This window comes from Pan paniscus, chromosome 18 (assembly GCF_029289425.2).
Source record: "Pan paniscus chromosome 18, NHGRI_mPanPan1-v2.0_pri, whole genome shotgun sequence".
Classification (NCBI taxonomy): Eukaryota; Metazoa; Chordata; class Mammalia; order Primates; family Hominidae; genus Pan; species Pan paniscus.
In genome coordinates, this window is record NC_073267.2 from 98,489,076 (window position 1) to 98,506,389 (window position 17,314).

Below are 17,314 nucleotides of genomic sequence, written 5' to 3' on the forward strand. Positions count from 1 at the left end.
GAAGCTGGTGAGTCCTGGGGCCGCCCGGAGCCCCCCGAGCTGCGGGGTGCCCCCCAGCCACTCACTCACCCGTAGCCAGCCAGGAAGCCGAGGCTCGGTGGGCTGACCTTGTCACTGAAAATAACCATGGGCAGCAGGTTGCAGTCAGTCCGGCACTCCTGTAGCTCGATGACCCACCATTCGAGGAAGCCGGTGGCCCCCGCACCCTGCTCCCTCCGCAGCTGGATACGCACGCCGAGGTAGTCGGCCTCCTCATCTGGGATGGAGCGAGAAGATCGTTGAGGCCGCAGGTCACCCCTCTCTAGCCTCCCGCAACCCCCACGCCCATACTCACTGGGCTGCAGCTGCTTCACAGGGTTGGCTTCGGGCCCGTTGGGGGCACGGATGTACTTGGGGAAGAGATTGGGGATGACCCTGCAGGGAGGGGCTGGCAGGTCAGGCCTGGCCCAGCGAACCTGGCACAGCCCTCCTGCCCACCACCCGGGCCCTTCACTCACACAGACTGGTCCGAGGTGCCCTCGAGCAGGCTGGCCAGCTGCTGCCGTGCAGTGCTGTTGGGGGCCAGGGCCAGCATGTGCTTCTCGTTGGCATACTCCACAGTGCCTCCCTTCGCCAGGTCCCTGTGGGTGGGAACACAGCGTGACCCACTGTGGTGGGTCCACCCACCCAGGCACTGCCCCAAGTCCAGGACGAACCTCTGGAAGTTCCAGGTGAAGCGCAGGGTGATGTCGGCCGTGCCGTTGTAGAGCTCCCGCTTCATCTGGGCACGGCTGGGTGGGCTGATGCGCCACAGTGCCCCGGAGCTGCCCTCAATCTGCGCCGTGACGATGTCCTCAGGGCTGTACTGGCTGATGAACTGCATGGCCAGCTGGGTACAAGTGACACCCTCAGTGACTGCAGCCGCCTCCCCCCACCAGCTTTCACAGGGCAGAGGCCACTTACCGGCTGGGGGTCAAACTGCCGGGACAGCTCCTCATAGGCCTGGGCCGTGAAGGGGATGATGGACGGCTGCTGGGCGCTCATGGTGAACAGCGGCTGGGGCAGGCACGGGGACACGGGGCCACGAAGATGAGCGTGGAGGAACGGCTGGGGGTGCTGCACCGCCTTGGCCAGAACCCCCAGGGGATGGGAATGGACAGGCGGACCCACACATGCTCACCTCATAGCCGCCCAGCTTGAGGGTGACGGTGACATCGATGGGCTGGTTGACAACCCCGACCACGGAGCGCACCAGTGACATGAAGAGCAGCGGGAACCAGATGATGGCGATGAGGAAGAGGATGATGAGGCCACCCATGCCGTACTTGACGATCTTCTTCTTCTTCTGCCCTTTGGGCTGCGGGTATCTCTGGAGGGGAACGACACAGGTCATACGCTCAGCTCTGCCCTTCCTGCGGGTCACGCAACCGCATTCTCCAGCTCACCCAGCAGCCCAGAAAAGCCCCAGCCTGACCTCAGCATGGCACAGCGGTAGTAATGGTGGGCAGACACAGGCCAGTGGTGTAGAACTAAGAGTCCAGTTGGAACCCTCATGTTCAGGGGTCGTTGATCTTAGACAAGGGAGCTGTGACCGTTCAGTGGGAACGGACAACCTTTTCCAACACGGTGCAGGCACCGCCCCAGGCAGGAGAATGAAACGCAACTCCTGCCTCATACCATGTGCCAAAATTTACCTCAAAGTGGATCAAAGAGCGAAACTTCAGAGCTAAAACTATAGAACTTTTAGAAGAAAACGGGCAAATCTTCATGAACCTGGATTTGGCGAAGGAAACAAAGTAAACCAGGTATTACCAAAATAAATACTTTGTGCTTCCAAAGACACCAAAAAAATTTAAGAGACAGTCCATAGAATTGGAGAAATTTTCTGCAAATTTTAATTGATAAGGTTCTAGCAACCAGAGAATACAGAGAATTCTTCCAATTCAGTCATTTCTAGCCAATGTATCTGCAGAAAAACAGAAAAAACTCTAATAAAAAACAACCCAACTGCTGGGTGTGGCGGCTCACACTTCTCATCCCAGCACTTTGAGGTCAGGAGTTTGAGACCAACCTGGCCAAAAATACAAAAGACTAGCCAGGCCTGGTGGTGCGCACCTGTAGTCCCAGCTACTTGGGAGGCTGAGGTGGGAGAATCGCCTTGAACCTGGGAGGCAGAGGCTACAGTGAGTGAAGGTCATGCCACTGCACTTCAGCCTGAGATCCTATCTCAAAAGCCCAACTAAACTACGGAGAAAGGATTTGAATAGATATTTCCCCAGAGAAGATGCACAAATGGCCAAGCACATGAAAAGACGCTCAGCGTCGGTCAACAGGGAACTGAGAAGAGCCCACAGCAAGCCACCCGTTCAGCAGCATGGCCAGAACAAAAAAGACATAGTAACAGTTTGTTGAGGATGTGGAGAAACCGCAACCTCGTGTTGGTGGTGGGAACCTTAGATGGTGGAGCTGCTATGGAAAACCAGCGGCTCCTCATGATGGAAACCACCACCAGCACTTCCGGCCCTGGCGTGCAGCCACAGAACCAGGGGCATGGGCACACACACGTGTACACCGGCGTGCCTGGCAGCATCACGGGCAACAGCCCATCAACAGATGAGCATGTTGTGGTCCATCCATGCCACAGAATATCATTTGCCCATAAACAGGAAGGCCATACTGCCAAGTGGGTGGACCTCAGAGACACCATGCTGAGCGAGGAAAGCTGATTACAAAAGGACAAACGCTGTCTGAGCCTGTTTTCATGAAATATCCACTGTAGGCAAATCCCATAGAACCAGGACCTAGACAAGGGGTTACTAGGGGCCAGGGGAGGGGGAAACGGAGTGACAGCCAATGGGCACTGGGTTTCTTCTTTTTACTTTTTTAGAGACAGGGTCTCCCGCTGTTGCCCAAGCTGGAGTGCAGTGGTGTGATCAGGCTTAATGCAGCCCTGAACTCCTGGCCTCAAGCCATCCTCCCACCTCAGCCTCCAGAGTAGCTGGGAACACAGGTGTGCACCATCACACCCAGCTAACGTTTATTTTTTTGTAGAGAGAGTCTCACTATGTTGCCCAGGCTGGTCTTAAAACTCCTGGCCTCAACTGATCCTCCTCTCCTTTGGCCTCCCAAAGTGCTGGGACCATAGGCATGAGCTGCCATTGCCAGCTAATTGTTTTATTTTTACATTTGCTGAGGCAGGGTCTCGCTTGTTGCCGTGCAGATCTTGAACTCCTGGCCTTGAGCAGTACCTCCCTCCTGGGTCTCTTACAGTGCTGGGATGACAGGGGTGAGCCGCTGTGCCCGGCCCGGGGTTTCTTTTTGAAGTGGTGGAAAGGCAGATGCTCAACTGTGAATCTACTAGAAACCCCTGAGTTGTACTTTTTAAATGGGGGAGTGCTCTGACACACGAATTCTCTCTGAGAAAAGCCATTACACAAGAACGCAGCAAACAGTGGCTGTCCGGTCCTCCCTGCACCAGGCCCTGCTCTGCTGCCAGCCTGCCTGGAACAGGACCAACTCCGCTGCCCACTTCTGCCCCCAGCACTCACTCGCAGCTGCCAAGATCACTGGCCTCGTGATCAGCTAGTGGGTGGGCTCGCCTCATGTCCCCATGGGCTCCGAGCCCTGGGAGAGCCTCCAGCACCACGGGTTCTCGTGGCAGCAGTGCCTGTCTTAGGGAGAGGGCATATCCCTGGCCCTTGTCCCGGCCCCCGCCCCGGGCCCAGGCACCTTCTCTGTCTCTCGGCTGCATTTGATGATGAAGATGTTAGCATAGATGTCCTCCACACACATCCAGCTGGACAGGGACAGCGTGGTGTCCGTCCACACCCAGTCCATCACTGCCCGTAGCTCCACCAGGAACGGCACCAGCCGGAACCTGCCCACAGCCAGGGTTCCCGTCAGGTAGGCTCCCTCATGCCCGGGCCGTGACCCCCACCCCAGCGGACCTGCACTCACCCCTGGAAGAGGAAGAGGTTGAGGTGATTGTACTTCTTGGTGAGGAAGTTGCCGAGGATGCGGGTGGGGTAGCCGCAGCGGATCTGGTAGGCGGACAGGGCGAAGTAGATGCACTTCACGAAGTACCAGAGCTGGGCCACCACATTCTGGTTGAACATCCTGGGGCGGGATGGCCAGGTCAAGGACCCCATCAGAAACAGCCCCGCAGGGCCCCCAGCGCGCACTGCCCCGCCCCTGGAGACCGAGCGCCCCCACGTGTGGGCCCACCTCTCAGTGACGGCGGGCAGGATGAAGAACATCCATAGGTGGATGGCCAGCACCAGCGCCACCTGGAACGCCAGCTTGCCCAGCACGGTCTTGCGCAGGTAGAGGGCGCGGTCGACCACCATGGTACTGAACTGGATCAGCAGCATGACCAGGAAAGCCTCGGGTACCTGGTCGTCTGATAGGGAGGACGTGATGTCTGTGGCCGCCGAGTGTTTCTGTGGCCAGGAGAGCACAGGTCAGGGGGAGCCAAGCCCGGGGGATGTGGGTGGCTGCTGAGCTCTGCGTACACTGGGTTTGGGTCCCGGGCCTGGCTCACCCCAAAGGCCCAGAAGCCAAAAATGATGATGATGAAGTCGACAACATCAGCCAGGAACATGAGGGCATAGACGTCGGTGGCTGCGCGGTACTTGGTGTGCAGGATGTCGTGGAAGAAGCGCCGTAGCGGCCGGTATGTGCCCTGGGCCCTGCGGAAGGGGGCGCTCAGCCTGGGTCCAGTACCCGCCTCCCCACCCCCACTCCCCAGCTGCCTCCGGCCGCCATCACTCACAGGGACAGGCAGAAGCCCTGCAGCCGCCGCCCGGCCGCCCTTACTCTTCCTCCAGAGCGGCTTGGCCTCTTCTCTCTCCCCGTGGGGGCCTCTTTCTCTTCCTCCCCCTCTTCTTCCTCCCTGTCCTCAGCTTCTGTAGGGAAAAGCTGACTTCTGCCTGGGCCCCCTGGGGACTGGGCCTGGCTCATGGCTCCTGACCACCCTAAGAGGCTGGCATTCTCCCTGTTTGACAGACAAGCAGACGGAGCACAGGAAAGCTCCCAGTGTCACTGGCAAGGAGACAGCTGGGGCTGTGTCCTCTGTCTGGGGCAACTGTGAGGGGCCAGCCCAGGCCAACAGTCGCCCTACACGTGGGGAGCATCCCTGGGGGCAGCAGTCAGGGACAGCGCTGTAGGCAGAGCCGGGAGCTGTGGCTCAGAAGTGGCACCTTCCTGGGATCCAGGTGGGCCTCGCACTGGGCTTGGCCGTCTCATCTGAGAAAGACCCTCCCTGCAGTAGCCCCACTCAGAAAACTGGGTAGGCAGGAGGTTGGGGGGCAGGGTGCTTATACCGATGGCTGCCGCTCCTTTCCGTGCTGGGCCCTCTTCCTTCTTCCTTCTTCTAAAACGTAGACTGATGCGCCTCGTATCACGGGGCCTGAGCTCCACTTGGGGTTCTGGGGTCCCGTCCGTGGGTCCGACCCTCGCTTCCACCTGAACGTGGTCTTTGGTGGTGGCCGCAGGCACCCCTGGCCCCTCCTCGGCTCCCTGCTCCTCCTCGCCGCTCTTGTCATGCTCCTTGGATGGTGACTCCTCCTCATGGTCCCAGAGGCCATAGCACTGAGGGGCGGGAGGGTGTGGTGAGGGGGCCCTGCCTCCCTGCTGGAGAGCACAGGTGCCCAGAGGGCCTGCCCAGCCCTGCTTTGCCAGCCAGGGCTCACACTCACCAGCAGCTGGGAGCGGTGGAAGAAGAGGGCCATGAGCTGCACCAGGTCGTACTTGATGTAGCCGTCAGTCTTCTCCAGGCCCAGGATGCGGGGCGGGAAGTAGGGCTTGTTCTCGTAGCGCCGCAGCACCACGTGGCTGTTCCAGGGGAAGAACCCAAACTGGAACAGGTACTTGACGACCACTGCGATCTGTGGGGGAGGGGGCTCAGCACGCGGGGAGGGTCACGGCGCGGTGGGCCGGGCGCCCCCTCCCCCGCGGCCTCGGCCCACCTCGGTGAAGACAATGGCCGTCATCCAGAAGCGCTTGCTGGGCCTCGGGATCGACAGCATGGCCCACAGGAAGACGAGCACGGGCAGCACCAGCGAGCCGGCGGAGGCCGTGACCATGTGGTTGAGGATGATGATGAAGTAGCAGAACAGCTCCGAGTGGGCGGCCACACACTGGTACACGGCCCGCAGCAGCCGCAGCGCCCGGCCCTGCCCCTCCGCAAACAGCTCTGCCTCCTCCAGCTCTGGGATGCGCAGGCGCCTGCAGGGAGACCCGCGAGTTTGGGGGAGTCTGGGACTGCCCGAAGGCACGACGGCCCGATCTGTTGCCGGTCACAGACAGGCTCCTGCCCCTGTTCGGCTGCTCCCCGAGGGCCATGGTGAGGCTGGTGGTGTGCACGTCCCACCCCCACCTGTCCAGGAGCAGCTCGCTGGCCGTCCGCATCCGTCCCTGGTACAGACAGGCGCCAGCCTCACGCTCCCCGGGGTCGGTGACCGCCTCCTCACTGCCACTGCGCGTGTGGTAGCCGGTGCTCAGGGGGCTGCCCGTGTCGTCTGTCATGCTGCTGAGTGGCTCCTCTGCGCCCAGCCCACTGGGGAGGGAAGCCGAGTCACAGAGAATCCTGCTCTATGGCCTGACCCCAGGCTGCAGGGAGGGTCAGGGTGGAAAGTGCCCACGGTCCTTTGGTGGACAAGGGAATGGCGAGGGTCGGGGATGGCTGGGCGTTGCCCACACACCAGGGGCAGCAGCTGGGGCTTGGGTCACCCCAGCACCTACCTGGACACGGTGCTTGGGGCATTGGGGGCCTCGGTGGGGCCTGGCAGCGTGGCCTCGGCCTGGCTTGTGTACAGCTGATCCAGCACGCCCCTGTGCACTTCGCCGCCCTGCAGGGCACAGCAGGGGGCTCAGGGCTGCGTCCAGCTCTTGTCCCCACACGGGGTTTCGTGCAGTGGGCGTGGGACTAGGCTGTTAAGCAGGCAGGGGCGTGGTCAGGCAGAGCAGGGACGAGCGTGGTGCACGGGCAGGCTCACCTGCAGGAGCTCCTGTGTGAGGAGGTAGCGCTCTGCCCGCAGCACGTCGCTCATGGTGCCGTGGTGCCGGGTGAACTCCTGCAGCCAGCGTGTCAGCCCGTCCACTAGTGCCTGCCCCAGCATCCACAGGAACTGCGCCGTGCTCAGCACCCTCTGCACCACGTGGCTCCGGCCTGTGGGAGGGCGGGAGGGGGCGCTGGAGGGGCAGCCTGTGGGGCCAAAAGAGACCTCCCGCTCCCCGGCCCCGGGCCCACGTACCTGCCGCTGCCTCCTCGGGGCCCTCTGCCGGCTCCACCTCCTGGCTGGGACCCCCTCCTGGGCACAGCATGCTGATGAGGGACTGGCAGTCCCGCGGCTTCCCCTCAGAGTCCCCACGCCCCCCAGCTCACCTGTGGGGAGCTGTCCTGCCTGCTCTTGCCTTGCCTGCTCCTGCTCCTGCTGCTGCCGCCTCAGCACCGTCTGGGCGTTGGTCACCCATGCCTGGTACGCCAGCTGTGGGCCAGCCCCCGGGTTAGGACCCGGCCTCCCGAGCCATCAGACCCAGGCGGGAAGCTGGGGTTGGGCAAGCCGGGCGCCAGATCCAGATCCCTGCTCTGTGTCTCCCAGGGACCTCCGTGTCCCTGAGCCCCTCCCGGATGCGGACCCTGAGGGGCTGTGAGGGAAGACCCCCACCCGTTCAGGAGTTGGGTGGGCTGGTCTAACACCGAGAGCCAGGGGCCCAAAGACGGACCCAGGACAGCCAGGCGGCCAGCACAAAGGTGTTGGGCCGGTCTCACAGGTCAGGCCACAGGCAGCCACCAGAACCTGGGTGGTCAGAGCCAAGACGGTGGGGCAGCAGGCTACACCTGACCCATGTCCCTGTAACCTGGTTTCCCATGGGACTTGGGAGGCCTGGATGGGGCTGGGTGGGCTAACTGGAGGTGGAGGAGCTGGGCTCCCAGGCCCTGGGGGCATCTGACACCCCCTATGCTGCCCTGGTCCAGGACCACAAGCTCTGTGGTTGGAGTGGGGCCGACGGGGCTCTCCCACCTCACCTGGAAGGCACTCTGTGCCGACGGCCTCGGGTCTTCAGGGACAGCCTCCTCCTCTTCCTCGCTGTCGGACTCAAACAGGAAGTAGTCCCCAGAGTGGATGACTGTGGGCAGGCAGCACTGAGAGCCAGCCTTCCATGCAGGGAGACTCCCAGCCAGACCCCCTCCGCCTGCATGGGCCAAGGCCCGAGAGCCACCCTTCCCATGCGGAGTAGCCGGGAGCGGTGCAGGCACAGGACACAGGCCAGCGCGGTGGGACAAGACAGAGGCGGGCAGGGCAGCTGAGGAGCAGAGCCAGCGCGGGCTGGGGCGCGGAGTGGGCCGACTGCAGAGGACCAGGGAAAACCCGGGAGGCTGAGGCAGGCGGATCACCTGAAGTCAGAGGTTCGAGACCAGCCTGGCCAACATGGTGAAACCCCATCTCTACTAAAAATACGAAAATTAGCTGCGCGTGGTGGCGGGCACCTGTCATCCCAGCTACTTGGGAGGCTGAGGCAGGAGAATCCTTTGAACCTGGGAGGTGGGGGTTGTAGTGAGCCGAAATCACACCATTGCACTGTAGCCTGGGCGACAGGGCAAGACACCGTCTCCAAAAAAAAAAAAAAAATGGCCTGGAGTGGGGCACATGCTTGTAGTCTCAGTTACTTGGGAGGCTGAGGCAGGAGGATCACTTGAACCCGGCAGGTGGAGGTTGCAGTGAGCTGCAATCATGCCACTGCACTCCAGCCTGCAGTGACAGAGCGAGACTCCATCTCAAAAAGAAACAAAAACAGAATAACGCAGTGCTGCTGGGTCCCAGGTGAGATCGCTGCTCGACCACCATGTGTCATCGGGGCAAGCTCCGAGACTCCCACCGTTGGAAGGGCTGGGGTATAGCCGGGAGAGGACATATTCAGGCCAGGGGTCTGCAGCCGGTGAGGCACCCCCCGACCCAGGAGGCCTGAGCACGTCCTGACACTCAGGGCCTGGGGGTCGGGGGAAGGGAGGGGAAGATAGCAGGCCAGGCAGAGGACAGGTGGGGGCACAGAGGGCCTGAGAGGGTGGCCACAGGCAGGCTAATTGGGGGTACCTGTGGCGTGGTCCAGCCAGGGCCGCCACCACTGCCGCCGTGGCGGGGAGGAGCCCCCTGGACTGTCGGGCCCTGTGGAGGGGCAGGGTGAGCATGAGGCAGCAGTCAAGCCACCAGGAGGGGTCGGGGCTGTGAGTGCTCCCGTCTTGGGGACAGGATAGGTGGAGACAGACACAGACACCCACAGTAATGGGGGCCGTGTGGGGCCGTGGGGCTCAGAGCCCATGTGCGTGGACGGACAGTCACAGGGCAGCCGTGGGGCCTGCCAGACAGAGGATGATCATGCGGACAGGACAGGCGGGCTGGGAGCCCTGTGGGACGTCACATGGGCACAGACGCAGCACACGCCAGCAGGCACAGACATGCTGGACACGGGGCCCTGGGTGCCGGACTCCAGCTGCACTCACCTGGCTCCAGGCCGGGGTCCTTGGGGCCCAGGGTGTCCTGGGGACGACTGCGGTCCACCCGGCCCTGCCTGTGCTTCTCCTGCTTGGCACGGATACGCTCCATCCTGTTGGGGGGAAAGGTGGGGGATGCTGAGCATTGGGTGGAGGAGCCGGGGAGTCCCCGCCCCAGGGGCACCTACTGTCTTTTCAGCTGGGCCAGGGACTTCTCCTCTATCCTGCGGTGGAAGTCGATGCTCTTGAGGTTGGCAGCATTGTAGAGGGCGAAGCCCCTGTAGGGAGGCGGGGATGGGGTGTGAGCACCAGGCAATCGCCCCCAGCAGCATGGGCAGCTGCCGCTCCCTGCTCAGGCCGGGACAGCTCAGCCCGCTCCTGTCTGCCCACGCTGGGCAAGAGGCACCCACGGGGGAGGCATCTGCTGCCCCCACCCTCCGTGCTGTCTGCGGTGAGGACAGGCCCTTCTGCCGTACAGATGCAGGGGCGTCTGGTGGCACCCACCCCACCACAGCTGCAGGGAAGCAGGCAAAGCTGGCCCCAAGCCAGAACCCCTCCCCGGGGCAGTCGTGACACCACACGGTGGCTCTCCCGCTGGTGGAGAAACTTAGCCCTTAGTGGGAAAGTTGGCCGGGGGTGAGACACCAGCCACCGTCAGCACTGCAGCCTGTGGTCTCTGAAAGACCCAGCACTGGGGCAGAGTGTGATGGTGCCAGGGGTCTGCTGGCCTTCATTCTCCCTCTAGATGACACGCCCATGTCACAGAGTGGCAGAGCCTGCCCTCCACGGGCTGGGGCCTGTGACAGCGAGGGACCTCCCATTGCCCCCTCCTAGCCCCAAGACGGGAGCTCTGGGCTGTGTCTGGGCCCGAGCTTGCCTGGAGGCTAGCAGGGCGGTGGCCTGGAGGTCGGCCCTGACGTGCAGGTAGTAATGGCTAAGGAAGACGCGGCGCTGCAGCAGCAGGAAGAAAAAGCAGACGCTGTCCCAGATGATGCCAGCCTCCTCCACAGGCAGCAGGCAGTCCTGGTCTCTGTCCATCATCTCCTTGGCTGCAAGGCAGGCACCGGCAAGGATCAGGCCCAGGGTCCAGGAGCAGGGGGCTTCCCCACGCGCTCCCCAGCCACCATCCTCGCCACTCACGGTCATAGTAGCCCTTGACGGTGCATACAAGGCTGAAGAGCTGGATGACCCAGCAGAAGCCAGTCTGCATCTGCTCCACGAAGACGCAGGCCAGGAGCTGGGGGAGAGCAGGCTCAGCGGGGCCAGCGGGGCCAGCGGGGCCCAGGGGCGGTGGAGGGGGGGGCGGCCGGAGGCTGGGCTCACCGACAGCATGTTCTTGGAGATGACGACGGTGACGTTGTACAGAATGAGGCAGTCCCACAGCATGAGGCGGGCCCGCGTGTCCCTCTGCAGCAGGGCCGTGCCGAAGAGCAGCAGGTAGAAGCAGGCCAGCAGGTAGCCCAGCCCGAAGATGCTGATGCGGGTGGCCCCCGTGACAAACACCACCACCAGCACCAGCCAGAACAGGTATCGGAAGACGGCCACCTTCAGCATGTCGAGGTAGGACCTGCCAGGCCGGAGCGTCAGGGCGGGTGCCCCGGCCACCCCTCCCAGAAGGTTCCCCGTGGAGGGTGACGTGGAACGCACCTGCAGTGGATAAAGTTGGGCACGGGGTTGGGCTCCCCCCGCAGCGGCTCCAGGCGGTCGCTGTTGACGCCAGCCATGCGCTGCCACTCCTCCGTGCGCTCAGCCGAGAACACCTGCCACTGCTGGGAGGCGCAGAGCAGCAGGAGGAAGTCGCCTGCAGGACACAGGAGCTGCTGCTGTGCCACACGGGGACCCACACGAGGTGGGCACGGCGCATAAATCCCACCTCCCACCCCAGGCCTGTCGGCGTGCAGCCGCTGGCAGCAGACACACGTCTGCCTGGGTGAGTGACCGGGTGTCCCTGGGGGAGCCCCAATGTGGGGGCGTCCGCACAAGGGCTGCCGTGCACACATGCTGAGGTCTGCGTGCATGCGAGGTCAGGGCCTGCAGGCTGCCGTGTGCCTGACTACACCTCCGCCCGTGCACGCCTGTGTGCACACTTGTGAGCAGATTTGGGGGTGTGAATGTACTCTGAGGGTCCTCTGCGGAGGCGGGGGCGGTGGGGGGCACTCACTGATGAGGTTGGTGGAGTTGGGGGCCCGGAAGAAATCAGGCAGGTACAGCCACTTGATGAGTGCGGAGTTCATGGGGACGGCCCGGCTCCAGCGCCAGGGGTAATCTGGGGGTGGGGGTGTCATGTCAGGAAGGGCCAGGCCTGCCTGGGGCCTGAGACACCTGGTCCCCACCCGTTGACCGGGGGCCTCAGAGCCCGAGACTATCAGCAGCCCTCAGGGTCCATGGGAATCACCTCACGCACACCTGGTGTCTTAAGAACTGACAGCTCTAGTGTCCTGTGTGTTCACACACACACATTCCTTCAACTATGCACCAAGCCCCTGGGGGCAAAGGAACTGAGCAGGAGGCCAGAGAACACGGGGGTGGGGGCTGCTGGGCCTGAGTTGTGGCCCACACGGCGTCATATTCCATGATAGGACAGTGCGTGTGATAGGACAGCTCTGAAAACAACAGCCAGAAGCTGCACGGACGCCTGCAGCCGGGAAAGGTTCAACCTGCAGCAACCACAGCCAGGAACGTGCTGCTCAGCACGTGGGACCGGGATCCATGCGACAGCCTAGACAGACCTCAGTGTGCTCTGCCAAGTGAAAGAAGCCAGACCACAAGGCCACCTGCTGGCAGTCCTGCTGACGTGGTGTTCTGACAGCCACGTGCTGGGGATGGGAGGGGCCGGGGCCTGCTGGGGGAGGGAGCCGTGGCACTGCCGGCCCCCGGCCACACTTCCTGGGAGGCGGGTGAGGCAGGGAGGGTCGGTCCCTAAGGCCTGAGGGGGTGGATGTGACTGCAGGCATCTGCAAAACCCACAGCCCCATCTGCCACAGAGGGAACACCTCGCGATACAAAAACAAAGTTACCCTCGAGGTTGGGGAACCCAGGACACGCTGATCTCACAGGATGGCGACTGCACGGCGCAGCCGCGTGGAAGGAGGCAGAAGAAGGGGAGCTGGCCTAGGTGACGCTTGAAAGCAGGTATTTCAACAAGGAAGAGGTGGACGGGAGATGGGGAGCTGGCCTCGGTGATGCTCGAAAGCAGATGTTTCAACAAGGAAGAGCTGGAGGGCCCAGAGGCGGAGGCAGCCCTGTAGCAACAGGCACACCCAGCGCCCAGACCCCGTGCTCTAAACCTCACGCTCCTGGAACTCGACTGGGCTCCCGGGAGCAGTGGCTGTGAGCACAGGGCTGGGCCTGGGAAGCAGAAGATGAGGCAGCAGCGCCTGGGAGCAGAAAACAAGACGGGGCCGGGCGTGGCAGCTCACGCCTGTAATCCCAGGAGGGAGGCCTGTAATTTGGGAGGCCGAGGCGGGTGGATCACCTGAGGTCAGGAGTTCAAGACCAGCCTGGCCAACATGGTGAAACCCCGTCTCTACTAAAAATACAAAAATTAGCCAGGCCTGGTGGCGTGTGCCTGTAATCCCAGCTACTCAGGAGGGAGGCTGAGGCAGGAGAATCGCTTGAACCCGGGAGGTGGTGGTTGCAGTGAGCAGAGACAGAGCCACTGCACTCCAGCCTGGGTGACAGAGCAGGACTCCATCTTAAAAAAAAAGGAAAAAGAAAACAAGACGGACTTGAAAAAGGCGGGGCAGGTAGAGAGGGCCCAGAGCTCCCAGGGCCTGAAGCTGGGACCACATGAAGACAAAGTAAACGGTGCTGGTCCCACAGCCAGTTCCAGAGATGATGACCAACATCAGTGCCCCCACACACATAAATACCTGAATAAAGAAATCAGCAGGAGACAAAGGACAGCTTTTCCTTACAGAAGATGCCAATTAATATGTGTAGAAGAGATGAGGAAACAGAAAACCACCATTAGGAAATAGGGCCCGACGTGGCGGCTCACACCTATAACCCCAGCACTTTGGGAGGCCGAGAGGGGTGGATCACCTGAGATCAGGAGTTCAAGACCACCCTGGCCAACATGGTGAAACCCCGTCTCTACTAAAAATACAAAAATTAGCCGGGCATGGTGGTGCTTGCCTGTAATCCTAGCCACTAGGGAGGCTGAGACAGGAGAATTGCTTCAACCCGGGACGCGGAGGCTGCAGTGAGCCGAGATTGTGCCAGTGTACTCCAGCCTGGGTGACAGAGCAATACTCCATCTCAAAAAAAAAAAAAAAAAAAAAAAAGGGTTCTTGCTATGTTGACCAGAGTGGTTTCAAACTCCTGGCCTCAAGGGATGCTCCTGCCTCAGCCTCCCAAAGTGCTGGGATCACAGGCGTGAACCACCATGCCCAGCCAAATACGGGGAGATGATGTAACAGTGTGTGGCCGGAGGGGCCAGGACCCACTCAGCAGAGGGGAGGCCCAGGGTCTGCGGATGACAGAATTCTTGGAAAGCAGCCAGTAACAAATGGCAGCTGTCCTTGATGGGAATCCCAGCTGACGGACACACAGAGACAACAGAAAGAAAGTCTGTTTCATAAAACCACAAGGCTGACCCCACACAGCCCACCAGTGCCAACAGGCTGGGTGCCACTGTGGGGCAGGTGGGACGCCCCTGAGCCGGCCACATGCACAAATGTGACTCCCCATCTCAGACCGCAGGGTGCTGTGTGCCTTGAGCAGACCCTCAGCACCAGGACAGCCACGCAAATCCAGTCTCACGGCGTCAGCAACACTACCGGCCTCCCTCCAGAACTTCCCAAGAGACAGGAGAGGCGGGGGCGGCTTAGACCCAAGACAAGAGACTAGAGCAAACATCAGACCAGATCCCGTCTGAAAACCAAATGGCCACAAAGAAGGGTGCTGAGGCCGGGGCTGTTTGAATGCAGAGGACACGTTTGACGATGGCACTGCCAGGAGACGGGACCGCGAGTGTGGGGCTGTGGGCTCAGACACCCTCCCCCAGGAGACGCATGCTCGAGGCAGCACTTGGGGGTGAGGCATCACGGCCGACCCGCACGGGGCCCGGAGAGGACGCAGTGCTCCTTGTGTGACTCACAACTTTCCTGAAGGTTTGAAATATTTCAAGATAGAATACTGGGCAAAAAAGGAAAAGAGAACAGCAGAGCCTGGAGGGGGCCAGGCCGCCCCCGAGAGACAGGATGCAGGTGATGGCGCCTGGGTAGGATGTGGAGCGGAGCGGGCAGGAGGGACTGGAGGAGGCCGAAGCTAAGTCTAGGAGGGTGGACAGGAGCCTGGGGCAGGCGGGAAACACCCCCACGGGCATCCACAAAGCCACAAAGCCCACGCCCACCCAAGCCACGTGCCCCTCACCGATGCACAGGGCCGGGGGCATCCCCAGGCACAGCAGGTACTGGTACAGCAGGAACAGCGCCAGGAAGAGGCAGTAGTTGGGCCAGAGGCGGGCAATGGCCTGGCGGTGCCTGCGGGTGAGGATGGCCACCAGCCAGCAACCGTGCAGGATCACCAGAAAGTTCATGCGCTGCCCGATCACGTTCACGGCCATCAGGAAGCAGATCTGGGGAGGGGAGAGGGCGGGGCGTGGGGATGCACTGAGTCTGGGGGGAGGGCGGGGCGTGGGGATGCACTGAGTCTGGGGGGAGGGCGGGGCGTGGGGATGCACTGAGTCTGGGGGGAGGGCGGGGCGTGGGGATGCACTGAGTCTGGGGAGAGGGCGGGGCGTGGGGATGAACTGAGTCTGGGGAGAGGGCGGGGCGTGGGGATGCACTGAGTCTGGGGGGAGAAGGGGTGGGGATGCACTGAGTCTGGGGAGGGGACAGGGCGGGGCGTGGGGATGCACTGAGTCTGGGGGAGAGGGACTTTCTTGTCCCACCCAGCAGGCCTCAGGCTTGCAGCAGCCCTGCCTGGAGGCTGTGGGCATCAAGCAAGGACAGGGCCAGCGGCGCTGTCAAGAGGGCAGGAGTGGCTGGCAGTTGCCATCGTGCAGGGGAAACTGAGGCTCCAGGAGGTGGGCTGTACAGTAGAGCGGATCTGACTTGGCCCCCTGCCTGTTGTCAGCACCGACACACCACAGGAGTCCAGGGAAGCTGTGCCTGGCCCTGGGTCCCCCACCCCCTGTGGCCCAGGCAGACCCAGGTGGGGCCAGGCTTGCGGTGCCTGCACGGTGCAGCCGTCCTTCCCTCCCGAAGGCCAAGCCCTGCCCCAGGGGGAGGCAATGTCCTTGCCTCACCTCCAGCCCGAATTTGTAGAAGAAGAAGTTGATGAAGTACTTGAGGCAGCCGAGCAGATCCTGGTCCAGCTGCTGGCGGGTGCCGCTGGCAAACACGGCCTGGGCAGGCAGCGGGGCCAGCTGGTGCTGCCGGCGGTAGTGCTCCTGGCGCCGGTACACGATGGCCTCGAATACCAGCAGCAGCAGCACTTGCAGGTGGTTCTGCGGAGGGCAAGGGTCAGGGGGCAGCCGGGTACTCGCCCGCCCAGCCGCCCACCAGCCCCTCAACTCACCTGGATGTAGCCCAGGTTGGGGAACCCTTTCCGCACCCCAAACCAGTTGGCAGGGTCCACGGGCCCCCGGTACAGCAGGGACTGGCTGATCTCCGTGGGCAGCAAGTTGGTGCTGTTGGGGGAGGGCTGGCAAGAGGCCGGGCATCAGTGCCCCCTCCCAGGCCACAGTGCCCCCTGGCCCTGCCCGGAGCCCACCACAGCCACAGCTCTGGGGCAGGTCCACCGCTCCCCAGCCAGGGACACCAGGGCTGCCAGCCTTGGAGCCACCTTCACGGGGAAGGGGACCAGGTGTTTGAGAAACAGGGAGACCACAGGCAGGGGCTAGGGGAGTGAAGAGAGGTCCAGGGAGAAGGAGGGATGTGCGAGAAGGTCCCAGGCAGAGATGCCTGACTGTCTCTCCCTGTCCAGGCCTGGGGTGGGGCCCTCCCGTCCTCACTGCCAGAGACCCTGGGACTCCGCCCCTACTGGACACCCTTGTGTGCAGGGAGTGGGCCCCTGGTCCACAGTTGAGGTCGAAGGATGCTGCCTCCAGGAAGCCCCCTTGGCCCCCCCAGGGGAGAGTCCTCCATCTCCATTGCTGGCCCCACTGCACTGAGGCAGCTGCCCCGGGAGGGTCGGGCTGCGAACACAGAGTTGCCTGGAGCTTCCTCCCGTCCCAGCCCTCGGGGGCCGGTACCTCGGTGCAGTTGCTGGAATACTCCTGGGGGTTGACAACCTTGAGCTGGTACAGCATCTTACACACGATGATGACGCAGGTCCACACGGTGGACAGGCAGGAGGCCATGGGCCGGAAGCGTGGGTAGGGCAGGGCGAAGGCCCACAGCACCACCAGCAGCAGGTTCATCACCGACACCTGAGGGCAGTGGGCACGTGGGGCTGGGCTTGGGGAGGGCAGTGGGCACGTGGGGCTGGGCTTGGGGAGGGCAGTGGGCACGTGGGGCTGGGCTTGGAGAGGGCAGTGGGCACGTGGGGCTGGGCTTGGAGAGGGCAGTGGGCACGTGGGGCTGGGCTTGGGGAGGGCAGTGGGCACGTGGGGCTGGGCTTGGGGAGGCCGGCTGGGCAGGCCAGAGCGACCCCACCCCAGATGGGAAGCTGAGTTGCCTGCCACACTCACCTCCTTCAGGGCCACCCAGACAGTGTACAGGGCCACCAGCTTGAAGACGTGAAGCTCCAGCAGCCGCCGCAGGAACACCTGCACGCGTGAGAGGACGTCCGAGAAGCCGGCTGCCAGCTCCAGCAGCCGCTCAGCCACCAGGCCCCACTTGGCTGCCCCTGTGATGGTGTGAGGGTCAGTGCGGGGCACAAACGGGGGTTCCC

The 17,314-nt window shown here is 62.6% G+C and overlaps 1 protein-coding gene across 2 annotated transcripts in view; it reads right to left on the bottom strand.

Moving 5' to 3' along the window:
• PIEZO1 (piezo type mechanosensitive ion channel component 1 (Er blood group)) overlaps positions 1-17,314 on the bottom strand; it is a 69,765-nt gene that overhangs the window by 516 nt on the left and 51,935 nt on the right. Inside the window, exons 18-50 of one of the 2 annotated variants that reach the window (XM_034940908.4) lie at positions 17,112-17,269; positions 16,674-16,850; positions 15,998-16,123; positions 15,726-15,926; positions 14,849-15,053; positions 11,634-11,738; positions 11,120-11,273; positions 10,796-11,039; positions 10,613-10,709; positions 10,350-10,521; positions 9,661-9,750; positions 9,482-9,585; positions 9,075-9,146; positions 8,009-8,109; positions 7,364-7,466; positions 7,233-7,289; positions 6,975-7,147; positions 6,721-6,827; positions 6,356-6,535; positions 5,946-6,204; positions 5,676-5,864; positions 5,301-5,568; positions 4,751-4,883; positions 4,520-4,667; positions 4,204-4,418; positions 3,937-4,095; positions 3,709-3,856; positions 1,160-1,348; positions 943-1,035; positions 696-868; positions 498-620; positions 335-414; positions 70-256 (exon numbers count right to left, since the gene is read on the bottom strand). In XM_034940908.4, coding sequence (XP_034796799.3) covers positions 70-256; positions 335-414; positions 498-620; positions 696-868; positions 943-1,035; positions 1,160-1,348; positions 3,709-3,856; positions 3,937-4,095; positions 4,204-4,418; positions 4,520-4,667; positions 4,751-4,883; positions 5,301-5,568; positions 5,676-5,864; positions 5,946-6,204; positions 6,356-6,535; positions 6,721-6,827; positions 6,975-7,147; positions 7,233-7,289; positions 7,364-7,466; positions 8,009-8,109; positions 9,075-9,146; positions 9,482-9,585; positions 9,661-9,750; positions 10,350-10,521; positions 10,613-10,709; positions 10,796-11,039; positions 11,120-11,273; positions 11,634-11,738; positions 14,849-15,053; positions 15,726-15,926; positions 15,998-16,123; positions 16,674-16,850; positions 17,112-17,269 — 4,990 coding nt within the window. The remainder of the gene's footprint in view (positions 1-69; positions 257-334; positions 415-497; positions 621-695; positions 869-942; positions 1,036-1,159; positions 1,349-3,708; positions 3,857-3,936; positions 4,096-4,203; positions 4,419-4,519; positions 4,668-4,750; positions 4,884-5,300; positions 5,569-5,675; positions 5,865-5,945; positions 6,205-6,355; positions 6,536-6,720; positions 6,828-6,974; positions 7,148-7,232; positions 7,290-7,363; positions 7,467-8,008; positions 8,110-9,074; positions 9,147-9,481; positions 9,586-9,660; positions 9,751-10,349; positions 10,522-10,612; positions 10,710-10,795; positions 11,040-11,119; positions 11,274-11,633; positions 11,739-14,848; positions 15,054-15,725; positions 15,927-15,997; positions 16,124-16,673; positions 16,851-17,111; positions 17,270-17,314) is intronic. The other variant, XM_055100529.2, reaches the window with a different exon arrangement.